The 18870-nt window shown below is 35.0% G+C and overlaps 3 protein-coding genes across 4 annotated transcripts in view; 1 reads left to right on the top strand and 2 right to left on the bottom strand.

Moving 5' to 3' along the window:
• Positions 1-3361, bottom strand: part of LOC122574683 (unconventional myosin-XVIIIa) — a 65291-nt gene extending 61930 nt beyond the window's left edge. Inside the window, exon 1 of the mRNA XM_043742560.1 lies at positions 1579-3361. Within this exon, the coding sequence (XP_043598495.1) occupies positions 1579-1713 (135 nt within the window). The 5' untranslated portion in view covers positions 1714-3361. The remainder of the gene's footprint in view (positions 1-1578) is intronic.
• Positions 3362-3749: 388 nt separating this feature from the next.
• On the top strand, positions 3750-5701 carry LOC122574692 (MTRF1L release factor glutamine methyltransferase). The gene is made up of 5 exons (XM_043742595.1): positions 3750-4233; positions 4568-4656; positions 4717-4930; positions 5055-5308; positions 5405-5701. The coding sequence occupies exons 1-5, from the start codon at positions 3982-3984 to the stop codon at positions 5646-5648; spliced, it is 1053 nt and encodes a 350-aa protein (XP_043598530.1). The 5' UTR covers positions 3750-3981; the 3' UTR covers positions 5649-5701.
• Positions 5702-5803: 102 nt separating this feature from the next.
• On the bottom strand, positions 5804-18791 carry LOC122574688. 2 transcript variants are annotated; one of them, XM_043742582.1, is made up of 10 exons: positions 11322-11472; positions 11150-11224; positions 10989-11061; positions 10194-10878; positions 9010-9266; positions 8374-8549; positions 7894-8125; positions 7575-7755; positions 7266-7497; positions 5804-7012 (listed from the first exon to the last, which is right to left on the bottom strand). In XM_043742582.1, exons 2-10 carry the CDS (start codon positions 11206-11208, stop codon positions 6730-6732), a joined length of 2178 nt encoding a protein of 725 aa, XP_043598517.1. In that variant the 5' UTR covers positions 11209-11224; positions 11322-11472; the 3' UTR covers positions 5804-6729. The 2 variants fall into 2 exon arrangements, with proteins under 2 accessions (XP_043598517.1, XP_043598516.1); XM_043742581.1 differs by lacking the exons at positions 10989-11061; positions 11150-11224; positions 11322-11472 and adding exons at positions 13814-13991; positions 14451-14763; positions 18564-18791 and having other exon boundaries at positions 5805-7012.
• Positions 18792-18870: the final 79 nt, after the last annotated feature.

Genomic DNA, 18870 nt, shown 5'->3' with positions numbered 1-18870 from the left:
AGGATGCAGATAATATGAATTTCTCATTTATTAAATGATTTATAAGGAAAGGAACAAAAAATACTTACACAAATCACCATATCCTTAAGCTGATGTGTTGTTAAATTTAAAAAATGATTCAACACACTTTAATTATATTATATGAAAGTCACCTTAATTATAATTTAAAAGCGTAACTACATATTTTGTACCTTGTACGACATTATACATTTTGTGTAAAAAATATCGTAATGATGAAAAATTTGGAATATTTACATGCGTTAATATGTTCTCAAAGTAGCAATCTAATTGTTTATTTATGTTTTTAAAAGGGAACAAACCGACGTTACAATGAATATTCCAAGAATTTCCTGTTTTTATCAATACATATATCCCTCACGTACTACTGAATGACCTTGAATTATCTCGAGGTTACTTTGCACGAGGTCAGTATGATATCATCTTTAGTTTAATATAAAATAAATATCAGGAACAATGGAGACTTTTATTTAGAATATAAAATTAATTAAATCTTAAAATTTTTATTTCATAAAATTCTACGAAAGCAATGAAACAGGTATTTCTTTCTACTTTTCTCATATAAAATAGCTACTATGCACTATTTCGAGCAAAATTTATTTTAAGACATCCTATATACTTTTCTATGGAATCATTCTACGTATAAACCCTGTTTCTTGTCACTTAACACGTAATACGTTATCCGTTAAAGGATTACAATCTTTTTCACACAAATTGTTATGAAACGTCTTATCTCAATAAACAAAAGAATGTAATCAGCGAATTTTAAATTGTTATCAATTGTAAAGATTACAACCAACACACAAAATGTATATAAAAAATGGCCTACTTTTAATACACGTGTAAATTTTAAAGAATGTATATAGTTACGTTTCATAAATTAAGAAATCAGTAAAACGCGACTAATGCAGCTACTCATTTGCATTTATAATCATTCATACTGACATCATGATAAACAAAAACTTAGGAAAATCTATTAAATATCAAGGTTCAAATATACACATTGANAAAAAAAAAAAAAAAAAAAAAAAAAAAAAAAAAAAAAAAAAAAAAAAAAAAAAAAAAAAAAAAAAAAAAAAAAAAAAAAAAAAAAAAAAAAAAAAAAAAAAAAAAAAAAAAAAAAAAAAAAAAAAAAAAAAAAAAAAAAAAAAAAAAAAAAAAAAAAAAAAAAAAAAAAAAAAAAAAAAAAAAAAAAAAAAAAAAAAACAGAACTCATACATAAAGGATAAAGATTATCCACAATGACTCAAACTTGACAAATCGTAGGAATTATCTATGCACTATATCCACTTTGTAGATAAGCACAACGAAAAGAACGCGTAAAGGTCAACATTCAACATATTCAGCATGGACACGTATCTCGACAAATTTTTATCGGACGAACGAGATAAATCTTAACAAGATAATATTACGCATATTTCATGTACCAAAAGAGAAGAATACTATATTAAAAATAAACTAACACTATGTGTTAATCATTCATATGTCTAATATCTTCAACCTACTGTGTTTCAACTAGGTTAATTTACAAAAATAAACAAACAAAAAGAAAACACGTACTTCGTCCAAACGTAGCAATTCCTCAGCGGACATACTACTGCGATCTCGTTTCTTGACATCTTTTCGTTCCTTCTTCTCTCGCTTCCGCTTCTCCTTGTCGTCCTTCTCCGCAGCCTTCTTCATAAAGTTAAACATCTTCTCATTCACAGCACGGATCTTGAGTCGAATGTGAGAAAGAGATAACACAGGATATCTCTTCTCTATTGATAGCTGGCGCGTGCACAGTTTCACGCGGTGTCGCGTATTTCGGTTCGGCCCGCGCGCATAACGCGACACTGTCCATCGAAACGACTATGTGTGCCCGGTCACACCGCCGCTTATGTGCAAACACTAAACAACCGACGGAATCACTCCCCTACGACCTACGACGGCTATACACGATCGCACTCTGAAGACGACGAGGAAGAAGGGGAGGAGGGGCGTGCACGCTCGCGCAACGTTGCGTACGCGCCAAGCGAGCGCAAATCGGTAACAGGAAATTCCCTGTCACGAACGAATTCCGAGTAAACGATACGTCACTTTCGATGCCCCGTTATTTTACGATACAATACGAGGCACGTTTTCTTCACCACGCTTCGATCTATTCCCACATCGAAACGGTACCGATAGACACGAAGCAACACTCGCGCATCACCCGACAAATTTTTAAGTACTAGGTTTTCACGCGACACGGATCACGAAACACCGAATACATCGATAGATTTTCAGTCGATGATTGACGATACGGTGAGACGTGACGCGTAAAGGGGCGTGAACCTACCAGAGCAAACTGTTTCTTCATGGCCGGTCGTTTCCGGCATTTAATCCGAGCAAGATATTCCAAAACTGTATTTTTTTTTTACAAGATTCTTCCTCTTGCTTTATTTCTTACGTTGTTTCTTTATGGACAGAAGAATGGCTCTCTCTCTCTCTCTTCTCCTTGGTTAAAACTAATTGAAAGTGTTCTTTCGTATTTGATGCAAGACGATTGATCGAAAACACAACTTTTATACACTTCGATAGTTTATTCTTGGGCTGATTGTATTAATTCATTTCTCCGTTATTTCATCACCGGAAAGCATCGTTCCGTGTGAAAACAATATCGTGACAATCGCGCGTGACAGCGAACTTTTACCTTCGCGAGGCTTTCGAGTCGCCGGTATACCGTCGGGTGAAGGCGGAAGGGAAGGATAGGAATACGCGTGCCTAGAACAAAGAGGAAGGGGGAAAGGTTGGAAAGGAGAAAGAGAAGCAAGAGCGAAAGAGCAACGAGAATCTACATGTCATTTTTCACCACACCTTACTCTCACGCTCTTTAAGCGACGGAAAGCTTCTGCTCGTAAACAAATGCCGTACAATCATAGAGAGGAATGTTAAGCGTTGCGACAGGGCGGCGTGTGTATCTGTTAGATATTTGCGATACAATCGAACGAATCGTAAACAACGATCGATGATGTCACACGAGATCCAGAACCGACGTGATTTTCGATACGCGACGAAACTGACAGTCAACGCAGCACGAGACACACGTCACAACACCGCCACCACACCACCCGCCGCCATTCACTAGGCCAAAGACGCGTGCAATTCGTATAATTCTCCAGATCCAAACCGTTTGATACGATAGTCACTCGAAAACGATGGTACACGTGTCCGTCGGAGCGTATAACAGCCTAGCCCATTGGATCGTCTCCTTTGTCAGAAAGACACAGTCAATAATAGACGGAAGTTGAACGGCGCACTCGTGTGACACCGACGACTGTCATGGCAGACTGAGTCGCAAGTTGCGAGTTGGACCAGTGGCGACTGCTGGCGTCCTAAACCGAATCATGGCCCATAGGCCCGCACCCTTCTTTCCGTTATACAATTCTGCGCATGCGCCCCTAATCGATGATACGTTATCGACTGAACGCAAGACGAATCTTTCTTATGAATTAAAAAAGACTGACATGTGTGATATTAACCATTTAATTGGTCAATATTACGAAATAACATCGATTTCAACAAAATAGGTTTTCCAGACATGCAACACATATTTTTGCCTTGTATCGTTTATGAAAACCGTGTATCTCATTCACATGTTTAATGAGTTTTCGTATTCATGTACGTATTGTGTAATTGTAAGCATTTACAATTATATGTTGATATAGTGATTTACCTGCCCCATAAATATCTCATTGCTTCTTCAATGTCAATCCTTTCTCTGCTCGATCGACGTTGTATTGCGAGAAAATGTAATTAAATATATTTCTCAACAGCTGGCAGCACATAGCAGGATTGAGCGAATAACGAATTGTGATTCGTGCTTGGTAATCGTGAGTTTAATAAATAGAGAATGTTTTGATATTTCGTGTATCACGTGAGATAATTTTTGGTTAAGAACACAATTTTATGGTGACGACCACTTATTCTATATGAAACATAATGTTGCTTCGATGTCTTTCGAGTGCTCGTGCTTTCTTCAGTGTTGTAAGTGCCAAAACATGTATACAGTGTAGTAAAGATAAAATTATCACGTTTAGTCGACCAACGCGAAGTTTGTGCACAACGAACGTACAATGTCCTACTGTTGGTGAAATTATTGAACAATGGAGCGACCGGTTTAAGAACGAAGGTATTCCGGAACCCGTAGAATCGATCGAACACATCGTTGCACACATCATAGGCGCTAGCAAGGTATTACCATTACTAAGCATTCAACGCTCATACAATTTAAATTATTCTTTCTCATATTTTCATGATGACCAGCACCAACCACTAAAATAATCATCAACTGATATTCATTGTTTTAAACATATTTTCTTTCGTTAAATCTTGTTATAATCTTTACTCCTGTAAATGGAGTATATACGAGTATGAAGTAAAATAATATTTAAAAAATATATAAGCAAATATATACATATAAGTTGTTTTTATACAATTTTTATTTAATCTTACGAAAACGATGAAATTTGCTTCGTAATTAAATTCGATATTTAAAAATAGCATTTCAGCGAAAATTTATTTTCAGATATTAGATGTTGTGGACGCGCGAAGTAAAAGACTTACGTCGGATCAGCGCGATACACTGGATTCGTTGTGCGAATGCCGATTATCTCGGTAAAAAGTTTTCACAGAATTGTTGTTCATCATTCTTTAGCTAAAATCGAATCTTTACAGAATGCCGGTTCAATACATAATAGGAGAATGGGACTTCCAAGATATTACCTTAAAATTAGTTCCGCCAGTTTTCATTCCACGACCAGAAACTGAAATGTTAGTTCATTATGCTTTAAAGGCATTAAATTCTTCTGAAAATAAAAAACAAGAAATCTTAGAAGTTGGATGTGGTTCTGGAGCCATATCTCTTGCGATCGCTCATGCTAACAAAACAGTAACTATTATATCAGTCAATTACTATCTATCTTGTATATATTTACTTACTTATATTGGAAGTCATTTTCCATGATAACTATTGTAAATAGGATTTCTACGTAAAACTAGACCAACTTTTCTAGGTTAATTGTATAGCGATCGATTCAAATCCAGACGCGTGCGAATTAACAAAAGAAAATCGAGATAGGTTAAATTTAAAAGATCGAATTACAGTTGTGCATGCAGCCCTGAAAGACGATGGATCGATAGAAATGTCGAACGCATTAAATGAAACCAAAGATCTCAATTTTAATTCGAAAATTTTCGATGTGATAGTTAGTAATCCTCCTTATGTGCCGACCAAACAGATACCTGCATTAACTCCAGAAATTAAAATGTAAATAAATATCAAGTAAAAAAAGCATTTCAAACATTATAAATTAATATTTTTTCACATATATATAATATTTATAATTTAATTTGTATTCTTCAGTTACGAAGATCTAACGGCACTTGATGGAGGAGAGGATGGCTTAAAAGTCATTAAACCTTTACTAAAATACGCTGCTACAGCTTTAAAGCCGGGAGGACGTTTGCTTTTAGAAGTTGATACAAGTCATCCTGAATACCTGCGCTTTTTTACAAAAAAATATTCCGTTCTTAAACTTCAGTACGCACATACATACAAAGATTTTTGTAACAATGATCGATTTGTTGAGATAGTGAAACTCCCGTAAAAGGGTTTAATGTACAAATATTTTTCAGAATAAATAAATCAAAATAAAATACATTACATGTTTCTTCATATATGTTTATAAAATTAATTAATATATGTATATGTACATAATTAAAAATATCAATAATTTATTTGATTTCTGATACATTATTAGAGTATACTTGGATTAAAAATATCTTTATACTGGATGGAATTAATTATAAAGTCGTACATTCTTAAAATTAAAAAATTCTAAAGTTTCTAGTAAGAAATGGTCGCTTTATGTCAAATGATCATGCATTAAAATTAGCTAACTTACAGTAATTCGTGATATATACAATGGGAAACGGAAGATACAATAAGCGTATTAGTTAAAAAATAAATAATTTGATAGTGAATATCGTAACAGTGTCTTTTTGGTTCTTTTAACTTTGCTACCTGTACAAACAAAAATATAACAAAAATATATAAAAAACTATTTTAAAAAGTCATTTCCTTTCTAATCATCTTCATGAAAACAGCAGCATTTCATTTCGTTAACGATAAATTGATAATAACTACAATAGCATGAATATGTGTACAATGTGTGAATAGATATTTTATAATAATTTTTTACTTTCGCCAGTCTTTCAAGAAAATATTACTTGCATGAATGAATTGATGTGAATGAATTCAGTGAATACGTACGTATAAAAATTTGTCAAATATTTACAATTGTTATAAATGTAATTTCAAATACTGATTTTCATGTCTTTTATCCATCTTATAAATATTGTTTTTTCTTTGGTGATTGTTAACTCGGTTAGTCAGCTCAACAGAGCCATTGTAATATTAATTTCTTAGAGATTGAAACTGCTGGAAATTAATATTGTACTAGCAATTGTCAATTAGCAGTAGTTGGTTGCACTTATAAATAACAGTCTCAGGAAAATCTTTCTATTAATTCTTCATTAGAATATCCTCAATAATATCAATCTCTGTAGAATCAGTGTAGGAAGTATAATTGGAGTTTGCACGTTCATCAATCTTTGAACTAACTCAATTGTACTTTAGTTTTTAATACTTGTTATTACTTAATGTTGTTACCACTTCGATTATTTATCTTATTGCGGAGAAAACTTTTCAAGTTCTCTTTTAATCGAAGCTATTAATGGTACTGCTGGATCTTCCGGTGGAAGTTGGCTATCGACAAGTATACGCCTGGTATCAACATCTGGCAAGTTAGGCCTATGAAAGGGACCAGCACTTAGTGGTCTGGAACCCCAACCACTGCGAGATCGCGGTGGTTTTAAATGTCCATTTTCTGCAATATCACCGTCGTTGGATTTCACCGGTAACGACGTACGAGGTCGAACCTGCATTTCCGCTAATGGCGAAGATATAGGACTAAAGACGAAATTAAATATAGACATTAACATGAATTTTGAACAGAATATACTAAGAAAAAGTAATTGATAAGCTTTCTAGAAAATGGGCCAACAAGATCCAAAATGAGTAAAATGAGAGTAAATTGTGTGAGAAGTTGTATCTCTGACTTTTAACACTAGCTACGTTTTAATTGATAATTATAATATAGACTCTTAATTTAGCAGAGCTTTTTTCAGAATGCTTCTCAATTACAATCTCTAAATAAAAATACCTAGCATGAGTGATTCTTCCTTTAGTTTCGGAAAATATTGTGAGAATATCCGGTGCACGTGCTGCTGAAGTTGGTCTTGTGGCGCATAATTGTGTTTCTGATTTTGCATCTCTACTTCCAAAGAGACTGAAAGAATCTTCCAGGAGTTCGTGAAGTCTTCTCCTTGCTTTCCCCACTGGACCGGATGGCATTGCATAATTTGGATCAACATCTGTTTCGGATGTACCATTGTCTTAAATCACAGTTCAAATTATGTAATAAGACAATTTAATCCGGAAAATACTAGAATAAATAGGCTGAAAGGGATACCTTCTGCAGACAAGTTTTGTCGGCGAAGATTCCATACTATTGGTCCTATAACTCCAGGGTCTTTGACAGCACTCGAAGTTCGCGCAAAGAATTTATCATTCACACCATCACCCGTATAAAGACCCGAACGATCGTTTTCTCGCCTTACCAGTTCTGGAGAGTCTATGTCTAGATGTTTGACCTAAATAAAACAAATATAAAACACATAAAATCTGTGAGAAATACATGTAAAGTATTAAACATTTAATATGTTTTCGTTGGAATAATTTTATGTCATGTTTTCGTTACAACTTTTATTGCAAGATTAAAGTTTACTCACCATAACTGGTTCGAGTACTCTAGAAAGTGGTTCAACACTTTTCATGCTAGGGAATGGCTTACAAGATGGCATAGAAAGGTAAGAATGCGGTGAAGCAGTGGCTTCTTCTTGCCTCGTGTAATCTTTTTCCAAAGAATCTAATGTTTCTAGATGATCGACAATGACATCCATTGAATCAGATGTTCGAGGCGTGTCAACAGCGTTTGTCCGTGACATTCTTCCATATGCCATTCTATAATTGAACGATAACAATTAAATACCGCGTTATACTTTTTACAGATTTACAGAAGTATCAAAATAGAAAGATAAGATTGAATATAATTAAAAGCTTTAAAAGAAAAAGATTAGATCTTAAGATATGGTTCAACATTATTAGAAATTTGAAAATACGAAGATGGGATTTCAGTTAAACTTGAAAACAAACTAGGAAATTTTAACAAATGAAATTTATATTATCTTGCAATTAACACTTAGATGTACCTGGTTCTTTTCGAAGAGTATTCCCACGGTCTGGGTTCTAGCGCTTTACTTTTCTGTTCTTCGTCGTTGTCGCTCGAAACTTGATGAATTCCTGCCTCGAGACTGTCGGGGGTTTCGAGAGACACCGGAGTCCTCGATAAACTTCTAGGAGTCTGTCTCTGACTGGTACCGTCAGTCTGCGAAGAAGGATAGGATGTGCAGTAGATCGATAGAGTTGTTTCGCAATAAATCAGAGTAAACGAAGGTTGAATATTTGCCCCAAGTCAGTAGTCGAATAAATGCAAGGGTCTGTCCCTATAATTCCAGCTAGTCATTTGGCTTGATTATTGGACAATGTTCTTACTATTTCGGATTTTTTCATTTATATTTATGTTCAATATCACGCAAACTATTTAAAAAATTAGTAGCCATAGATTGCGTGCTTAACGTGGGAATCTAAATAGATATTTATCCTATACGCTAAATATTATGACGAGTACTTTAAATCTCTTTACACCTTTGCACTTTTAAATTAGCACAAATCCATGAAAATTCGTAGTCTATTAATCGCTATATTTTTTAATTTTTAACAATGAATCACGTTACTTTAGATAATATTATTTCACGTTTCCTATGCTACTATAATTTCTTGCATACCTTAATTTCCATTTCGGATGTCGAACAAGCATTATTATCAAGACCAGCAGCTGCTTGTATGTATTCTTGTTTCTTTCTTAAAACATGATGACTCGGTGGTGCAGCTACAGCGCTGTGTGCTCGTTTCCTTTTTGCTGCGAGAACTAATCCCGTGACAACCAATGCTAACAAAATAAAACCAGCGCTTGCTGCACCGATTAATAGCCATGCATCTCTTTTCCTCGAAAGAGCCAATGGTCGTGTTTCTTTCAAGTACGCTATGTACATAAAAAATGCAAATTAACTTTAGGAAAAATGGTTGAAACTCAAAATGCTTATAAATCAGTACTACTTAAAACAAGGAATGTAATATATTAATATATTGGATATACTGTAAGATATATATTAAATGTCCTTTTTATATATTAGAAGTTGATCATTATCCCTGTAGATATTAGCATTCGTACCCATTTTAATTAAAAAAAGAAGATAAATTTTATTTAGATTACATATTAATAGATATACCTGCAATCTAGGCGTACAAACGAATAATCGAAATTTGTCAGTGGAACTCAAAGTTTATTTAAAGAAGATTATCGCAAGTTGTTCATGTTGTCATAATGAATCGTGTTTGGGATACCTTGTACGTTACTCCCCAGGATTATTACCTGTTCCGATCGACGTAACACGTCTTATCCGATACTCACTTTCAATTAGCGGATGAGATACAAAAATGACTCGGCGATTGGTTCTCGTCTAGAGACGTAGCATTTTTCCATGAGAGAATTCATGATTTGCCATTCAGAATTTAATGAAAGAATTCATAGATGGCTCTAGTTTGATTCAGACTAGCGATAACAATACGGTCAGATCACGTCGAGTCAGGCTCCGGTCAAGAGATTTTCATTCCACTTGACCGAACCACCAACTGCGAATACTCTCGTTGAATTACCTGTAAGAGATTTTGACCTGACTCGACGCGACCCGACCACGTGAATCCTCTTAAAATCATAGAAAGCGATGGCAAATATTTTGATCGAACCACCTGCTCTACCTTCTTTTTAAATAGACTTGGAATCTCACTGGAAAATTCGCATCATTCATTCGCACACCTAATTATGAAAAAGCGGTGCTAAGATATCTTGCTTCTTAATGGAAAATAATAATAGACTATACTACTATAAGCGAGTACTATAAGTACTTACGTTCGCTCTGAATAAGAACTGGCGCGCCAAGTTCCAATGCAACCTCTTGAGGTGACAAAAGAGCCATATCCCTGGCAGCTGTTTCTGCGGGTACAGGTTTCCCTCCTAGGTGAACCGAATAAATCAACTTCGTAGCCCCACTGTCCGTTACACTTGTATTTTGCATTCTAACTTGGACAGCCTCGTCCCCAGAATGATCCAATAAACGTAACTCGGAATATTTGCTTGTATTCGTGCTGTCTGAACCGCCGTCGTTTAATATTTCTTCCCTTGACGTAGCACGATTATTTGTACGATCATGAAGATTATTAAAAAGATTAGAAGACGAATTATAGGATAGATCATACTGCAATGATCGTTGGCCAGGATAGTCTGTCGTATTTTCATTAAAGTCTAACGACGTAGTTACAGATAGATTTTTATCGTACAATATTTTCTCCTTGACGAGGCTCGATTTTGTCATTTTTAATTGAAAATCGTCCATTTGAATTTGCTCATTGCGATTCCCAACATCGTTAACGCTTGTCGTCGTTGGGACAAGAGTATTTTTAAGGCTGGATACTTGAAGTAGTTTTATTTGGTTTGGCATTGTAGAGACCTGAGACTCTGAACTCCCTGGAATCCTTAGTTTAGGCGATGAGATCGTGGAATTTCGCGGCATTTCTCCCTGACTGGCGATCTCTGGCTGAAACAACGTTTGAGAAATATTTATTGCAGCTGTATGTTTGCCATGTTACCTTGTATTAAAAAAAATATATATAAACCTTTCAAATTAACTCTCATAAATTTATTTACTGTTACTGTAGAAATATGAAGGTGTACTTTATGGAATTCTCGGGGTTTAAGGAAGCTTCTATGATTGCACGGACTGTAAATCGAAATCATTTAAAAGTTTCGTATTAATAAAAACTCATACATATTAGTCCTGCTAATTTTATGAAATAATTGTTAATAACCAATTCATTAAACACAGATTTATCTTCAAAACTGTATGTGAATGTTGTCTGCAATCCATTCTTTATTCCAAGATTCTAAAATTATGATTTAAAAACAAAAGTAATTAACGAATATTCCGTAATTAAAGAGACAATTCTTTCCTTTTGAAATTAAAAAATAAAAATTTCTCACCTCCACGCAATTAATTTGCACTGTACGTGTTTACATTTTTTCGAGGTTTACGCCTTTAACTACGTCCACGAGAAATTACGATTCATGTTTCGAACGTGGTTTGCGAACAATTAAATATTATTCATACGACAGCTTCAATCTATCCCGCAAAATTTTTGAATCTTTATATTTACAGTTTGTAGGCTGAAAGAAACGTAGGAAGATAGCTGATGATATAATTCGGTAGACGCAAACCTAAAAGTTCACAGATGAATTCTCTTAATTAGCCTTTCTTAATAAAGAAAATTTGTCTGATTTTTTTCCATTAAACAAAAGGCTCTGAATCTTAAGGTAGGCCCATAGTTACATTCATACATAAGCTACAAATTATCTACAGACTATAGGTAACTTTGGTTTAAATCCATAACCTCAATGAAGTATACTTTATGTTACTTACTTCTGCAAAAATGTTATTTTCTACTAAGAACACACTCTATCTTAATTTACATTATCTTAATAACTCTTATGATCTGTCAGACTTTTAGGGACAGCGATACTATCACCGCGTAGCGGTGGAAAGCGGAAATAATTTTTCAATCCCTCTTTGCCTGCGACGGGAATATATATTTGTCCTTCTAAAACACTAGTGCGTTTCTGCCATCTATTCTCACAAACTATAACTTTATGTTCCAGCTTCTACGCACAGATAGCAGGGCATGGCTTGTCCGTAAACAAGGAGCGCACTACTGTGCGACAACGACAGACATACGTCTCTTTCTAATTCATCGAATTTTCATTAATTGCTCTGTTTCTGATACAAAATCCTGCACTTGTAAAATCAAAGAATATAGAGGGAATCTCTGAGAACAATCTTGCACCGATTTCGATCAGAATCTGTGCCTAATTATTCAGTTTTTAACGATTATCCACGACGTCCCCTCGTCAGCCAGGGGCCACGCCGCAAATTTTCGCCACGCGTAATTGATTTATGAACTTTTATGCACGAAGAATTTAGTATAGGATCTAAGGAAGCTTCTTCAATTCCTTAGAGAGCAAATTAATATGGCGTAAAGTTGGTATTTGTAAAAAGCCGCAGACCACTAGCGGGCTAGCCGCTACATTAGCTACGATAATTGTTCATAACTAATTAATTAAAGGTAAATTCCGATTGAAATCGGCGTGTGAATCTTGCCGGAGGTTGCACCTTTGTCTTGCGATCCTGGAAGTTCGTGACTTTTACCAGGGAGGAGAGTAATGAAGGAATAATCGTGAAATTAGAATGAGAAGTATGTCTGTCCTTGTCGCACAATATAGCTCTCCTTGTTTGTGGCATCACGTGTGTTTGTCCTTATCGCACAATATAACTCTCTTTGTGTAGCAGGAGTTGAGATACCTCCTCGCACATTCTATACTCCTGTTACTTTTCTGCAATTCCAGCCGGTTTCGATAGATGGCAACATCGATCGTACTGTGCGACAAGGACAGACATACGTCTCTTTATAATTCGAATTTTCGATAATTGCTCCGTTTCTGATACAACATCCAGCACTTTTAGAATCGAAGAATATATAGGGGATCTCTGAGAACGGTCTTGCGCCGATTTCGACAAGAATTTGTGCCTAATTATTCAGTTTTTAACGATTATCCACGGCGTCCCCTTGTTACCCAGGGGCCACGCCGCAAATTTTCGCCACGCGTAATTGATTTATGAACTTTTATGCACGAAGAATTTAGTACAGGATCTATGGAAGCTTCTACAATTCCTTAGAGAGCGTATTAATGCCGCAAAAGGTTAACAATTATGGAAAATCGCAGACCTGTACCTAATTAATTAGGGGGAAATTCCGGTCAAAATCGGTGCATGAATCTTGCCAGAGGTTCTGCCCTTGTCGTACGATCCTGAAAATTCATGAATTTTATCAGGGAAAAGCGTAATTAACGAATAATCGTGAAATTAAAGGGAGAAGTACTTCTGTCCTTTTCGCACAATACAGCTTTCCTTGTCGGTGACGTCACGCATGTCCGTCCTTGTCGCACAATATGGCTCTCCTTGTCTAACAGTAGCTGAGATACCTCCTCGCACATTCTATACTCCTGTTACTTTCCCGCAGTTCCGACCTTCTTTAATCATCGATAATAGACGTGGAGCGCGATATTACGCGGCAAGGATAGGTATACGTATAACAGTGTTGCCATCTATCGGAGACGAATCGCGAGAAAGTAACAGGAGCGGAGAATAGAATGTGCGTGAAGGTATCTCAGCTCCTGTTAGACAAGGAGCGGGACAATGTACGACGAAGAGTGTAACAGCGATTAATGTCACCTTATCATCGCTATATGGTGATAATATTTTAATGAATTTGGAGGATATATCTATGAACGTTTATGATTGCGTCTGCCAAATTGGACGGATAGGTTTGTTCATTTCTTTGAATATTTTTAATATGTAAACATAATGGTGGTACGCATGTGTTCATAAGCGTTTCCATTGTACGTTGATTCGGCAAGCGTACCTTGTTTCTAAGAAGCGCGTGCCCTCTTGTAATTCTTCGAAATCGTGTGTTCGTCTGTGAAAGTCCAAGATGACGATGCTGCTGCCTTGAAAACGCAGTCTTATACAATCGGGCTAGTTTCAATTCGATTTTTGGCGGTATGGCTTCACCTGCCCGAAGAACTGTTAGCAACCAGTATCTAAATCGTGGAGAATGAAAAAAGAATATTTCAATTATTCTGTGTAAAGTGTTGTTTGTGGCGTTACTTATTACGTAATTATTTATGTCTCGTCCGTAAGAAAACGTGAAGCTACGAACGCTGGACACGATCGCCTGTGCAATGTTGAGATGTTAGGTTAATTGGAACATGTTTCCAGTCACGTTCTTGCAGTTTACAAAAGTTTTTGTAGTGCCAGCTATTTCTTAGAAATAAACGCGGAATCTGATTAACGCATATATACTCAGTTTCAATTTATCGAAACACTTAGTCCCGGTTATAGCAAGAAACACGATAATTAAGAGTAGAGAAACATTCTTCCAGCATACCAAAGTGTAATAAAAATATTTATATTTTGATCGGATGACACCAAGCGTGAAAATTTTCGTGCACGAGACACATAAATACCCGCAGTCTGGAAAATAACAAATAAATACATACCTTGGACCAGGATCTTCTCCGATAAGGACACCGATATTTTGGTCCGTGTCGTCGTCCAATCTAGGCGTTGGTTCGATGCAAGTAGTGCATTTTGGTTCGTTAGGTTCAGCGTGATCGGGAAATGGTTTATGATTATCTTTGTCTTCTGCCGGCGCGTACAATGTTACGGTATGATGAACTGTTCTGGTTTCGTAAAACGTCAGCCCTTGATTAGCGTCTACCCATGGTGGTGCATCCTTGGCATCTGACCAAAAGAAGTCTTGCAGATGCACTCGACGTCCTGGCAGATGCTCGATCAGAATAATTTCATCCTCTGAGGTAACAAACATTTTACTCGTAAATTATACGATTAATAAGGATAGAAGTGAAAGGCGCGTTTTAATGATATTTATTTAATTTATTACTTAGCAAACTGAGGATAGATTATGGTGATGTTAAGTCGAACAAGAAATTGTATGCCATATTACACGATACGTAGTAGTACGAAGAATAAATATTTTCGAGTATCCAGTTTGATTAAAACGAGTAATCGATTCAAATTAATGTTTTAATGCAACGATAACCGTCTTTATTGCATCGTATAAACGTGGTAATGTATAAACGAGGTTTGTCTTATGAAATTAATTGTGTTGATTACAAAAGTAGAACAAATATCTTTTTTGTTTTTAATATACAGGATATAGGTTAATCACTGCGTGATATTGTTTTAAATATTGTTGGAATTGTAACTGTTATTCGTTGTAAGAATTAAATATTATAACATAATTTTATATAAATAATCGCCTTGCTTGCACTTACAGCTGTTAATATCAATTTTATTTAAGAAACAAGCGTAAAATTAATATACGCAAAATAATACAAAATAATTATTTTGAAATTTCAATTAAATCTTATAGTTCAGGATATCTTGCGAGTAAAATGTTCTTTTGGCGTTATGTAATTTCAAATTACATGATATTTATTTCCGCATTGCTATGAAAGAGGAACAGACAAACGTGAAGCGGTGGTGCGTGAAAGCTTCACTTTCATAGGAACTTATCGTCGACAAGGGCAATGACCTTTAGTCATGCGAATCGTTTACGAGACAATGTGACATTAATATAACGAGTAGACCAACTTGGTCGTAAACATCCAACATTAAACTGGGTACACATACATATATATACAATATTAATAATTGTTCGATTTAAATAATTGAAAATTATTAGACATTTTTATGAAACGATAAAATTGGCTTGATGTTATCGAGACAACAAGTGATCCCGATTGTTGAATTAATATTGATCGTGATGGATTAATTTCTCATGTGCGAGACACGCTAAAAAGTGTAGGGAACTATTTTAACGACTTCAAAAACTATGAAGTAACCAATTAGAGTACATACCAGTTAAAAACTTCCGGTAGAAGGAGAAAATCTGTCAAAAAGTTTGTCATGCTACTGCGTGACTATAAATTGCTCGTTAATTTGCATGAGGTCATTGAATTCTCTTTTATTGGAACTTTGTTCAATGAATAGGTAAGTACCTATGTATCCAATTTCACTTGAAATTGGCTAATACTTACTTTAGCGTATTTCACCCGCGAATTATGCATATGATGAATAAAACTTCAAAATGAATTATAAGCAAAGTATCGTTACCCTCACGGTGTGTTAAAATAATTTCAAATTGGAAAATTCTATAATCAGTGAAATCGTTTCAAGCGTATGTATTAATTAAAAGACCGACGATACATTACTGTTTATAAGAATGAAAAGTAAAATATAATAACACGTTAGAAAGAACCTTTGACAAAATTATAAAGCGTAAGAAATAACAAACCGCTTGTTTAAACGTGATTCTTTTTATTTTACTTTCTGTCGTACAGTGTGAATATAAGAAGTCCTTTCCTTTTCTAACACATTCGTCATATTTCCTCGATCATGCCATCTATGTCTAAACCTAACGTATTTATATAGAACTTTCAACGCAAACTTCACTTTTATGTATTTTAGCAAATAGTGACTTCTCGCTTATACAAACTTTTCATGCATCGCGTAATGTAAAGATTTGCTATGTACACCTTGAATATTTTTAGCCAGTGGTGGTAGTGTTAAATCGATAGGGAACCGAGTTCCTATGGTGAAAATAATGTAAATTGATTCTGATTAGTCCTCCAGGCTTTACCAGTTCGATTCCGCTAGAGACTATGCGTTTACAACCCCTTCCGATGCGCACTGCTACGAATTATTGCTGGTCACGTATCTAGTTATACTCTCACCTGTTATCCAACTCCAATTTATCGTGCAATACACCGAACTTCATTGCGAGAGCTTCAATTACCTTCTCTAATCGGCTCATTATCCTGAACGGAATGTTTTGCTTTAATTAATAGCTCGTGGATATTTGTTCAGCCATTTTTAATTTGAACGAAATGATCTGATACCATGTTACCGCTATGTACTTGATATCATAGGCGTTTCGAAATAACCAATCACGTCGATTAATTATTTTTATCTTAACTATTAATTGGTATTACGAGTGAGAATTCAGGAAGCGAATTTAAATTGATGATTATGTTTATTTTTATTTTCGTGATGTATCACTGATGTACCATTATTAGTTAAATTCCCCTGTGTTCCATGTTTTTCTATCAATAAATGTATGTTCTAAAAAAACGTAGTTTTCATTTTATTTCCAACCTTACAACTTAAAAATGTAATTATGTACACTTCCAGTATAGGTACGATTAGTGTAAGGTTAGAAATGTGTATGTCAAAATGAAATAACTTATTTTCTAGTAATATGTCGCTTTCATTAATGGTATGAAATAAAATAACAAATAATTTTAGAGTTTTAAATACTATATTTTTCATATACTTGAGTCATAAACAACGAGCCCGAATTATTTTACTATATTTATTACTATTTAATAAATTAAATATTTGTATAAAGATAAAAATACTGAAAAAGATATACGACTAAAAGTATATACATATGACAATATAAATTACATAACATATGAACCAATGTTCTGCTCGTAAGATAAATATTATTTACATCAATTTATTTCTGCTATATATTAAGTTAATGCCAAATTTAGAAATGTTCATGTGTTATTCAACGCATTCCTGTATCAAGTTCTATTTTAAATATTATTATAAATGAAACACAGTTTGCATATTTACATTACGTCGAAATATCGGCTTATAAAGTGATCTGATGTAATTAGCCAAAGGTCTTTGGCATTCAAGTTCAACATTATTCGGATCCAACAGATAGTTCTGGTTGCGTGGGAATGTTCCGGGCAAGCGTGATTCAAACCAGTGTTAAATGCTCCGTATGTCAGCGAATTGTATAGTACTTACGTAGAACTTGATGCTATCCACATGTGCGTATGTATATTGTATGTATATATATACCGGGATTCCCGGTGCGGAAAACATGGTGTCGATAATAATATCGATTAGTTGACGAATATTCACAGCTGACCGCTGAATTACATATCGTAATACGTCTTCCAGATTCTGTCACCTAGATTATTCAGTGACACGATTTCCAGTGACTTGACATTCGTGCATTGCACGAAACACATACATTACAATAATATACGTGATCACGAAAGCTTGGATTCTATGATATACGAATTGTTAACTTTCATCGCGAGATAAACTCATTACCATAAACGTACTCGTTTTCAAAAAAAGCGCGCCAGCAAAGAAACGATTGAATGAGAATCGATACGCGCATAGACGAGTGGAACAAATGTTTAGTAAGAGTATCTTGTCTCTCGAAGTAGATAAATCTTGTTCTTAAAATTCAAGTAATCTTGCAATTTTTTGTTCGACTATTTAAATATTCGTATATAAACTAGACAAGTAAGGAAAGATACATGAACGAGCGACAAAATTAAACAGAATGTAAAAAATGTTTTAATAGAATAAATTAATCGTATTATGAAATAAATTAAAAGAAAACAAATTTGAACTTTCCAGTTAATTTGAACTTCCTAGTATATTTTAATCATAATTATCCTTATCATATACATAGACCCTATTGTATCAGTCAGTATAACGCAACAAAACCTTGATATCGAATATTTTCAATCTATAGTATCTCTGGAATAAAAACTAACCAGCTCCCGGTGGAAGGGAAGCTTGCACTTTCGAGATGTTCGAGTTTTGCAGAAGAAATATTAGAATTTGTACGATCGCACCGAAGGAAACTGACAATGCAGTACACAAAACACCACACAACAACATCGCGCCGGATGCACTCGGCTATACTAAAAGGGGTGAGACGTTGTCCACAAGTCTACTGAACCGTTCAGCCAATCCGAATGAACTCGAGTACTCCGTTCACTGCGCCGGCGTGATTTTCAAACATGCGCAAGGATATTTTATTCTTTGCTTCTATGTTATTTTCATTAATACCGTGCAAAG

This window comes from Bombus pyrosoma, linkage group LG14 (assembly GCF_014825855.1).
Source record: "Bombus pyrosoma isolate SC7728 linkage group LG14, ASM1482585v1, whole genome shotgun sequence".
NCBI classification, from domain to species: domain Eukaryota; kingdom Metazoa; phylum Arthropoda; class Insecta; order Hymenoptera; family Apidae; genus Bombus; species Bombus pyrosoma.
This window is presented reverse-complemented; position numbering and strand designations above follow the sequence as displayed.

What these genes read in the sequence shown, in the direction of transcription:
- LOC122574692 (XM_043742595.1), top strand. Translation starts at nt 3,982, where the DNA reads ATGTTGCTTCGATGTCTTTCGAGTGCTCGTGCTTTCTTCAGTGTTGTA. An exon ending in ACATCATAGGCGCTAGCAAG is followed by an intron (nt 4,234 to 4,567) that starts GTATTACCATTA and finishes ATTTATTTTCAG; the next exon opens with ATATTAGATGTTGTGGACGC. An exon ending in TCGCTCATGCTAACAAAACA is followed by an intron (nt 4,931 to 5,054) that starts GTAACTATTATA and finishes CAACTTTTCTAG; the next exon opens with GTTAATTGTATAGCGATCGA.
- LOC122574688 (XM_043742581.1), bottom strand. Translation starts at nt 18,690, where the DNA reads ATGTTGTTGTGTGGTGTTTTGTGTACTGCATTGTCAGTTTCCTTCGGT. An exon ending in CATCCGAAATGGAAATTAAG is followed by an intron (nt 8,550 to 9,009) that starts GTATGCAAGAAA and finishes CCTTCTTCGCAG; the next exon opens with ACTGACGGTACCAGTCAGAG. An exon ending in ACAAAACTTGTCTGCAGAAG is followed by an intron (nt 7,498 to 7,574) that starts GTATCCCTTTCA and finishes CTGTGATTTAAG; the next exon opens with ACAATGGTACATCCGAAACA.